General features: G+C 41.8%; 1 protein-coding gene across 2 annotated transcripts; it reads left to right on the forward strand.

Moving 5' to 3' along the window:
• Positions 1–910: 910 nt before the first annotated feature.
• e2f3 (E2F transcription factor 3) lies at positions 911–9,081 on the forward strand. Of its 2 annotated transcripts, none has more exons than XM_058405195.1 (7): positions 911–1,386; positions 4,157–4,259; positions 5,966–6,185; positions 6,351–6,518; positions 6,964–7,078; positions 7,316–7,454; positions 8,006–9,081. In XM_058405195.1, the coding sequence occupies exons 1-7, from the start codon at positions 1,141–1,143 to the stop codon at positions 8,254–8,256; spliced, it is 1,242 nt and encodes a 413-aa protein (XP_058261178.1). In that variant the 5' UTR covers positions 911–1,140; the 3' UTR covers positions 8,257–9,081. The 2 variants fall into 2 exon arrangements, with proteins under 2 accessions (XP_058261178.1, XP_058261179.1); XM_058405196.1 differs by having other exon boundaries at positions 912–1,386; positions 8,009–9,081.
• Positions 9,082–11,267: the final 2,186 nt, after the last annotated feature.

Genomic DNA, 11,267 nt, shown 5'->3' on the forward strand with positions numbered 1-11,267 from the left:
ACGATGGTTTAATTCACTGAGCTCCTGAGAGCGACCCATTCTTTCACAAATGTTGGTAGAAGCAGTCTGCATGCCTAGGTGCTTCATTTTTATACACCTGTAGCCATGGAAGTGACTGGAACACCTGAATTCAACGATTTGGGGGGGTGTCCCGAAACTTTTCGCCGTGTATTCTAATTCATTTATAATGTTTAATTTGTCACTAGATTTAAAAAAGGGTGAGGGTCAAAAGACATCAGTGACTACCCTGCATTTGATATGAACCAATCATTGAACAGCACTGTTTCCAACAACCAATCACTGACTAGCACTGTTCCCAGTGACCCAGTCATCACTAAACCATTGTTTTCTACCTTTGCAGTTCTTTGTTTTAAACTGAATTACTCCATCCATCCCGTACTCATTAAAAAAAATCCAAATTCACTCTATATGAAGTTCTGTGTGTCTTCAGAAAATCTCCCTTCTTTATGTACACGCGTTTTAATATGCAACTCAATTCGTTGAATATGCAAATTAGTCTGTGACGTATTCCGTTTGTTTCCAACGGCTATTTGAGTATGCGTTTGCGACTTTTCCCTTAAAAGAGTTGCTAATGCTATATATATAATTTACATTTAAGAATAGTTTCATGTTGAATTTAACCGATATTCACTATTTAAGTTTATAATCCTGACTAATTTGCATCTATATATATCTGCCTGAGCGCCATCGCGGTGGCACCACGGGACCTTTACCGAAGTCGCCGCCTCCTTCGATTCCATTGGCTCAGCTGTAGCAACATTCAGCCAGTCACGAGTGAGAAGACACCAATAGGGCTCGACATGCAAATTCATTTCGAAATTTTCCCGGGAAATCTGAGTTTCGCGCGAGCCGCCTTTTCGCGCGTAAACCGCATCCCCCTTCATTCATTGTCCGCTTCCTGGAGCCATTTTTTCCGAAGCAGCTCCGAGGGAAGTTGGTTCGCTCGCCGTTCTCGCTTCCATCTGCTGCCTCTTCGCCACCGATCCGTGCACATCTTGACCGAGATGAACACATGAGACTCTCCTCTCTCGATATCTGCGATTATTTCGTGCGTGCGCTGGTGCGATTTTGAGAAAAAGATCAGCGAAGTAAGGGTGTCACAAAGGGAGATCTCTGAAGATGAGAAAGGGGGTCTCCTCGGTCTCAGACAGAACGATTATATCAACCTCTCTCATTGAGCCGAACATGGGCTTGATTTCGGGCTCCGATCGACGTACCGCAGTTTATTCCACACACATCCAAATGATCACACCGCCTTCACAGCCGAATCATGTCCGGGTGTCTTCATCTGGCAGCTTGTACACAACTCCTCTCCAAGGATCTGCAAACGGCACCGGCTTGCGACCTGCTTTAGGACGACCTCCGGTAACTCAACTCTTTCATTTAGAAAGGATTTACAACAACAAACACACATACATCTACACACACACACATAGATACACACTTTTCGGACCAAAATAACCCAGGTGATGGTGTTGCATAGCTAAAAGCATTAGCAGCTTACATGGGCACTTCCTAAATATTCACGTCGGGACGGAGATGTGAGCTAAATCTAAATCTGATATAAAGTCTAATGTTACAAAAGTACATACTGTTTATACTGAATCGTACACCAGGGTTTTGTCAGTGGCCTTAAAAATGGTGTCCCACCTAACACTACCATGGGCCTGTCTCCTTAACCATGATCCCTATCACACAGCTTGTTGTTTTTTTCCCCCTTACTTTATTTTGTATGATCTGATCAAATTACCGAGAGAAAACTGTTATAACATAGCTATTACACTGCATTAGTCCTTGTCTATTCCGATCAAGTCCTGCGGATGATCAGATTATCACTAGCGTTATTATTATTATTATTATGATTGTTGTTATCATTATTATTACACACGAAGCTACTCGGTGCCGCCAATTTGCAGGACACGTCCAAAAGTTTTTGGACAGGCATTCCACGCCACTTTAACCGTCTAAAAGTGTCAAATCTCGAAGGATAAGAAAAGAGAAAACGATGCTGGTTGTCTCCTTTTGCCTCAGAAGCAACAACCTGGATGTTGTTTAGCTTCAAACCGAAAGAAAAGTTAGCAAAGTGTCGCTAGCTTCCCCGCTAACAACTCGAGCGCGTGAGGCAGGTTTATAAACGCCTGGAAGACTTCATAAAGATTTTTTTTTTATTTTTGAGGCGAAAAAGTTGGCACTTTTGTCCAGGAAGCTAACTTGGTAGCTAGCTACATGTTTTGAGACATGTCTCTTTAAAAAGCTAAGTTGTGCTGCTACCTTCATGTAGCTTCAACACACACACACACACACACACAAGGCCGGAGTTTCATCTCAAGAGACTTGGGCTTAATAACAAATTCATCTTTACTACACACATAAGTGCTCTATATAGACTAGAGAGAGCTTTATTCCATGGCCTATATAGAGCTATATATGTGTGTGTTAAGTGAAATGTGAAACAGCCCAAAGCTTTGCATCTGTGTCCAGACCAGAAGGTTCAAATAGACATAATAGCTGCTAATGTTATCCCACGTTAATATTAAAGACTGACAAAGACTAGAGATTATTCTGTTTAAGGTTTTTACACGAACATTAACACCTTCTTCTGTCTCTATATTGTCTGAAAAGGGAAGCCATTTGGGGATTCAGTCTAGGCCTTTGGTTTTTCTTTGATGGGGGATGGGGGCTTGCTGCTTTCCAGTGTGAAGAAAGTCAAAAGATATATATATATATATTTGATTTATTGCTTTAAAAGCTTTTACATCTGTAATTTTGAGTGTCATACAGTAAGTATGGCAGTGTTTGTGGTTTAGATACAGTAAGATCAGATAAAGGCGAGAATCATGTTGTCATTTTTCGAGACGCCACTCGATACATGATAACCTGAGGTAACAAAAAAATACGCACTAGTGTCTCGGTATATCAAGAATAAAGTGATAATAAAATGACAAGAAGAAAGAAATGCGTTATTTTACGAATATAGATATCCTGTCGCAAAGGATTCGTGAAGGATTCCTGTCCTGGGTTTTTTATATATATATTTTTTTTTTTGCCAAAAGTTTTGGGACAGGATTGAGGTCAGGACTGTGTGAACTCGCTCAACTGTGTCTTTATGGACCTTGCTTTGTGCACTGGTGTGCAGTCATGTTGGAACAGGAAGCGGTCATTCCCAAACTTCCCACAAATTGTCCAAAATGTCTTGGTATGAAGCGGAAGCATTAAGAGTTCCTTTCACTGGAACTAACCCCTGAAAAACCGACACTTGAATTCAATGATTTGCAGGGGTGTCCCAAAACTTTTGCCAATATCGTGTAGTAGTAGTAGTATATTGAAGCTAGTGTGCAAGGATTTCTTATAAGGAAGAACCACAGAGAAATCTCGGGCAGTGGTCTGTCGATAGTCCCATCTGCGGTGTAGCATCAATAACTGCCGTGCTCTCGATACAACAATCGAGTCCCTAATGTTTTATGGCTCATGTATTTCCCTTTAGGCATAAGTGTATCATATGAGTTCAATTGACACAACACGCCAGGGACACGGCACGCACTGAATGTCCACTCCATCGGATCGTTAATTTCGATTATCATTCATCTGCACATCCTCTATGAACGGCACACTGATGTAAACATCAATAACCCTGGAGGTGGAGGTGGAGACTGCCTGAGATTTCTCCATCAATAAAAGAACAATCACCAAAACCTTATCCGAGAGCAAAATATCCATATTTCCTCATTGAAGAACGTTAAGAAAACGTCCAAAGCCCAAATCTTGTTGACGTAAATGAAACATTTTAATTTTCTTTAATGGCAGGTTTACTGTGGAGGATGATGGTCAGTCATAGAGAACACGTTATCACAGAATATTTAAAACTGACGTCACGAGGTCTAATTGACATGGTCATCCTTATTTGTCGTATTGTACTCGCTCTAATCTACTCAGTCTTGTCTTGGCTTTGTTTAGCGGTCTATTGATTTTTCACCCTTAACGTCGTCACTGAAGTGTAACCGGGGCTGATAACGGTTTTAGTACAAGTGCTAGGACGAATATAACACGCTTCTGCTTTGTTTGCTGGGAAAATGGAGAAGGTTAGTTGCTTTATCGCATTTTCTCATTTGATTTAATTTACTTTTTGTCTCTTCAGGCCAAACGGCGTTTGGAGTTAGACATCGCAGACCACCAGTACAGCGAACCGGCCCGAACACCGAGGGGTCGCCGAGCAGCTCTCAGAATGAAGAGTCCTAAAGGTATTTAATTCTGGCGTGGTTAATGTTAATGTTAATGTAAAATAAATGTTAAGACTGGGGCTGATAAGTGCTCAGTATCGGTGAAAAAACCTCTAACGTGTGATTCCTGTAAAATTAGCATGACTCTTAGACCTATATCATCAGACTACTCAAAAAATACATATTTAAGTCTTCCCAAATGTCTCAAAAGGAAAAATCCTGGACGGAATATTAAAGTATAGACACTACTGAAAAGTTTTACTGTTATATTAACAATTTAAGAATTTACAGAATGTCCTGTTTTACCATGATCGTGCCACGAAAATAGCCACATGGCACTAATAGATATAAATCAGAGGTGTACAAATCACCCCGTATAAATCGTGCCCGTGTTAGCCCCCATTGACTTCTAAGCTAGTCAGTTAATTCGGTGTGTTAATTCAGATCAAGACAAACATTTTCCTATATGATTGCTATATGATGAGCACTGAGTACTGCGGCACATGAGAAAGATGACTGGTTGAGAATCAGTCAGTCTCTCTTATTCCTGCCTTTAAAGTCTCAAAATTCAGCTTGATTCGCGAGTAGAGTGCAGACCCAGTGTTAAAGGGAAAGTGCTAATTAATTCGACTGTCGGCCACGTCACACCTCGGATGGCGTGTGCAGTTTAGTGCCGGATTTGGAACGAGCGACATATCATCATGCAGTGCTCTGGTGCGTTACAGTTATACATGTATAATAAGTCAGGTAGCAAGTAGTCTCAGCCTCACGAACCTTTGCCTATGAACCTTTGGCTGAACATCCGATGCAAACGGCACACTTAAGGAGTTTTAAAGTCGTCTTCTGATTGGTTGGATTGTATAGCATTTACGGGTTAGCATGTTTTTAACAGACTGTTTGGAAACAAATCCGTCGAGACATTCTACTACCCTCATAGAAGTAGGAAGCCGTCGTGACAATGAGCGTTTATAAACATCAGCTAAATGCTAGATTCATTCATTCATTTCCACAACTTTCTTTGGAAAATGAGTGGTCTATGGTTTTTGTTTTTGTAGGGATATCGACTTTACATTTTTACACCCCTGAACATGACGCTGAACAAAACGAACAGCGGTTGGACGCTTCACGTGCCAATCAGAAGCCCTCTTGGGAGGTCCTTGATCAATTGAAGCTGCAGACCTTCTGCCATCAGTCTGAAGGTCTCACTATTCAAGACTAGGTAGCAAGGGCATGTTTCAAGCTAGGAAGGAGGATATTAATATTTCACCATTTTACGGTCAAACCTGACAACGAACGCCTGAAAACTGAGGCAGTCAAGTAGACTTGTATTTAATTCACCTAAAAAAAATAGTACTGTCATAAAGCCCCTCGTTCTCACTCTCACAGATCCGGTAGTTTAACAGACATGTACAATACAGTACAATACGACTTCACCAAAATTATCACCAATTTACAATCCACTTCAACACTATTTATTTATTCTATTTTATATAACAGATTATATATTTCTTTCTTTCTCTCTTGTATTCAACTGCAACATGGCAAAGGAACTTCCCACTGGGAATTAATAAAGTTTCTTGAATCTGGGCTCAACTGGATAGAATTGCCTAAAGCTAGCACAAATTCTTTTCCAAGCTAAAATGTGGCAATAATCTGTGAGCACGATGGATTTATACGCATTTCATTCTCGTCTCTTAAAATTTCCCCCATTTGTTTCTATGCATCAGCTCCTAAAACCCCACCCGAGAAGTCACGCTATGACACGTCCCTGGGCCTCCTGACCAAGAAGTTCTGCCAGCTGCTGGCTCAGTCCTCGGACGGCGTGTTGGATCTGAACCAGGCCGCCGACACGCTCAACGTCCAGAAGAGACGCCTGTATGACATCACCAACGTGCTGGAGGGTGTGCGCCTCATCAAGAAGAAATCGAAGAACAACATCCAGTGGCTGTAAGTGTGTGTGTGTGTAGATTAGTATAAGATGATCAGCAGACTTTACAGTATACCGTCATTCACTGAAAATGGTTAGTCGTAGTGTATAATGATGTCAAAGTTTGCGATATTAACAAATAAAAAAAGATGATGTTTACAGCGTATGTTTGCTGTACGTTTTAGGGGCTCGACTCTACCATCAGAATCGGGACCGGTGTGTCCCCTCGGCCAGCTGCAGACCCTGAGCAGAGAGATGCTGGCCCTACGAGACGAGGAGAGACGACTGGACGAACTCATTCAGGCCTGCACTAACAACGTGCAGCAGATGACTGAGGAGATGCACAACCAAAAATATCCTTTACTGCCTCAAACGCATCACTGTCCTGATCACACTGCAGGGTATTTGTGTTTACACCTGTATAGGATTCTAATATAATAAAAATAAAAAATTCTATCATTAGAAAATAATCGTTCATCACATCCTGGTGGTCCAGCGGCAGGATCCTGCACTCTCTTTGCTGTGGCCTGGGTTAGATTCCGGGACAAGGAGCTAACCCAGCCACTGAAGTGTCCTAAGTCTGGGATAAAATGGGAGGGATGCGTCAGGAAGGGCATCCGGTGTGTGCCAAATCGAAACATGCGGACCCGCTGTGGTGACCCTGAACAGGGAGCAGCTGAAAGAACAATCATCGTCCATCATATCAGCGTTTACTGACCATTTGTGATCATACGGTAACATTTCTTTTGCCTGTCTAATTTTAAAATCCATCGTGATGTTTTCCTTATCTACTCCCACGTATGCCTATGTCACGTACCAGGACATCCGGAAAATCAAAAGCTTGCAGGACCAAACTGTAATTGCTGTTAAAGCGCCATCAGAAACTAAACTGGAGGTTCCTGACCCAAAGGAGGTAACAAAAGATGCTCTTGTCACTGTCACACACACAGAGACTTTATCACTGCCAGTCTTCACTGAACTTTGAAGTCATCAGTAGGCATGTCTGCTACTGGTTGCCATAGTAATAACGCTGATTAGTGAATGATCTCCAACCGCTTTTTGGCTATGGGTCGCTGTGTGTCTGAATGTATCTTAATTCTTTACACAAAGTGTTTTTCTATGTGTAATAATAATATATTACCTCGTGTAGAGTTTACAGGTGCACCTGAGCAGCTCTAAAGGCCCCATCGATGTGTTCCTCTGCACGGACGCCAGCGAGTCCAGCAGTCCCCTGCGTAACGGCGTGGACGTGAACGGAAACGACACTGCCTTCCTCCGGATGTCCAGAGGTGAGCCATACGATGATAGATATGTATATGAAAAGTTTTTTACACAGACTAGAAGATACGACTGGTTCTTTATCCAGTTGTAGCTGTTTATTTAGTCTATACATTCACGCTACATCCATTACTTCAGCTCTTTGTACCTGTACTCCAGCGTTCTGTTCTCTTGGAGGAATAGAAATGGACTTTTCAATCAGTATAAAGAGATGAATGATGTTGAGTCTGATATAAAATGAGTCAGGACTCTGTTGGCTTTCAGAGTGAGACTTGTGTTTTTTCCCTCTGTTGGATAACCTTACACAGAATTTTAGTGGTTGAAGATAAACACCTTCACATGAACAACCACTTGCAGCATCTCAGAGAGCAGGAATGAGTTTGATATCAACATTTACTTGGAAAATAGAAACATCTGTGTCATATGAGCTTCATATTAAGCACCACCGTGGAGTGTGACATGACACTCAGTTATGAACATGGACATGACAAAAACTGGCGTCTAAGAGATGTACACAGGTGAATATTCTTTTCAGACTGTTAACCTTGCCTCTTCTCTTCAGCAGAAGACACCAAAGACACAGAAACGGATGATTCTCACCAGTCAAACAGCAGCGTGGCGCAGAGCGGGACAGCACCCCTGTCTCCCTTCAGCTCGTCTCTGTCTTCCATCCTGGGCCCGTTCGTGACGCTCTCGCCCGCTCTGCTGGGAGACGAGTACCCGCTGGGCATGGACGAGGAGCAAGGCATCAGCGACCTGTTCGACTCCTGCGACCTAGACATGCTGCCTCTGGACGAGCTGCTCATGGTGTGAGCCTGCAGGTGAACAGGAGATGGTTTACATGCCCATTTTGATTTAAACGAGGGAAAATGGACTCGCGTGATGAGATGTACTGGTCGAGTCCGGATCAGTTGGACTTCTGGATCACCAGTCAGTCCCGCTCGGTAGTTTTGATACCTTTTTGTTTCATGTTTCATTCTGTAAATCCAGAGGAAATTGTTTTTCTTTTTAAGCGTGATGTTTGCATAGTGTAGTGAATGTTGAAAGCTTCTTGGACCTGATGTCCGCATTTGAGCCACTAAGCTAGAAACCTGGTAACCAGGTAGTTTTTCTTTCTTTTTTTTGTCTGACGTTTACAGACAAAACCAAACCCTCATTACAGCTAAACTAGATCAAAAGCATTTCATTTCAGGTCTTGATTTCTACAGAGCTAAAAATACTGAATTAAAAATAATGCTGTCTTGTCACAGACCCACTGCTGTGTTAAATATCACTCTAGCAAGCGACGGACGAGTTTCTCTTGTCTGTCTGTATGTACGAGCTACACTTTCAGAGGGACATTTGAATTGAGAGTTTCCTTAATTCTATGCAATGCTGTAAAGCAAGAAATCCAAGCGATTGGTTTGATTCATGAGTCATGAATCCTTGAACAAACAGTATAGTCCGTGTGGTCTTCAGTTCCCAGCTTCCTATTTTCCTAAAATGGAAGAAACAATTAATATGAAACGACAACCCATATCACCACTGTTTCAGCTTATCCTGAAATAAAGCTTGGACCAGTAGCAGTGATTATTGGCGTCTCTGGTGTCATACCAAATTTCCGGCGTTATACTAGCTACGTATATAATATACAGGGTTTCCTAAGTCTCTATACCTAGAGGACTGTTTACACCATCAGCTGTTCCTTCATCAGGCGATGTATTTGGCACTTCCAGTCTTTTTTGGATTTGTTAATAAGTTTAGCAGCATTGTCGTGTGTAATGAGTCCGCCATGTTCCTCTTTAAGCTCACCTTAAAGTCTGATACGACCTTGTGGCAGCTTCCCGTTTCAGCCGTTAGAATGTTTCCAATATGTTCATCATTTGTTCAAGGCATCCATGAAGGCTTTCATAAATAATTATACAAATTTATATAAAAGATATATCCCGCGTTCGTTTCCCCATCATGTATGGAGACTTTTGTCGAATTGTGATCGTCTTGTCGCTTTGCTAGAGTGAATGCAGGGATTGTTTTAAAAATTCCTCTCACGTTGAGCCGAGATTCGTGGATCGTCTGCTAACAAACGTTTCCTTTTCGCTTGAACGAGTGGAATGAGTAAGTTCTTAACTCGCAGTGTTTGTCTGGTTGCTTAGCTTTGCTAGCTTCCCTTGTTTAAAAGTTAATCAAAAATTTTAAAAGATGCTTGAGCTCGTACATCACTGTAGTGGTGATGCTCCTTATTCTGGATATGAATCGTGCCGGATTGGAAGAGTCTTATCTTTATGGATGGATGGATGGATGTATATACTCAATCTGAGTACCACGAACAAATTTCGTACGTCTTCCGGTCGTATTGCGCAGCAGAATCGCTATACAGACGTAAATACGCCGTACTTCCCCCAGCACCGATTCTCTCAGGGCAGTTATCGGATTTCTCGTATTCCTACGTCTAAATAGTGTACGTTTATAAATTCTAGCCCTTTAGAACTAAACGGTCATCACACAATGATATCAGCTCAGCGGGGTTATCACTCAGCTGTAGTGGATTTTCTGATAGATTACGGAAATCTCTCACGTTTAGAATAAAACGCTGGACTGAAGTTTTTGTAGTGGGGTCAGAACGGACACTGAGAAGTAGAGAAGCTTCATTCAGGGATTTAGAAGGATATTTAGCATTAACGTTTCAAACCATGAGAGGAATAAGGATTGGAATAATCGTACATTTATCAGAGTAAAAGCAGTACAGTTGGCGTGTTTCAGGATCGCTTCCCGTAAAACTCGCCAACAAGCGAAAAAATGTAGTAAACGCAAGATAGCAACGTATTGCAAGCTAGCTAACGAAGCGCATTAAAGGGACGACCGTGTAGCTAAATACGTATACGTTACGTATAAAACATAATATTATGGTTAATAATATGGTGTAAGGTTTATTTAGGAAACTATCGTTATTATATAAGGTCTTGGTGTAAGCTTTTCCATCTGTACAACAGTTCATGGAGTGTACGTTAAATAAACCGACACGTCTCCTGTCCCTGAGCGGACGCCCGAGCTTCTTACAATATTATTTTTTGCAATCCTGTCATTTTGCTTATCAAGTTGTTGGTGCTCTAGTTGTAACAACAACAACAGCAGCAACCTGTCAGGGATACGTTTCCCCACGTGTGCAGCTATCTCGCAGCACGTTTGCTGATTTAACGTTCTGGAGAGGGTTAAGAAACATGCAAGGTTTATTTCCAGGAACATTTCGCAGCTCCTTAGCGTGGAGACTGGATTTTACTTTTGTGTAGATGTAGTGATGTTTCAGGTCCACTTCAGGTTTCCCTTTAAGGTTAAGAGTGTAGCTTCGATCTGCTTAGCTCCTCAAGGTTTCTCTGGATGATTGCAGGGGTTCGGTGTAGAAGCTCGTCCAGAAGCACAAACCAAAACTTCACTTCCTGAAGACGTCGATTTCGCTCTTCTCTCTAGAAATCATCTTATCGCCTTTCTAAAGGAACTTTTTAAACTTATTTAAGGTTAAATATAGATTTGTTTTTTTTCTTTCCAGGTACTTAAATGTAAAATACCCCATTACCAAAACGTAACATTGAGGATGACCAAAGCAATCTTCTTCTTCTTCTTCTTCCTGAATTCTGTAGAAACCGAGGGCACCTTTTATTATTATTTTTTCCTTTGCTTCGTCGAGATCCTCGTGCCGATTTCTCCACGGATTAAAAATGAAGGAGGTGTTTGACACCTTTCACCATATTTGAATAACGAAAAATGATGAAGTTCTTTGCGGTTCACTTTTGGATTTGTGCGGCGTGTGTATGTGTGTGTGTGTGTGTGTGTGTGTCGTGCTTTGCTGA

This window comes from Hemibagrus wyckioides, linkage group LG12 (genome assembly GCF_019097595.1).
Source record: "Hemibagrus wyckioides isolate EC202008001 linkage group LG12, SWU_Hwy_1.0, whole genome shotgun sequence".
NCBI lineage: Eukaryota > Metazoa > Chordata > Actinopteri > Siluriformes > Bagridae > Hemibagrus > Hemibagrus wyckioides.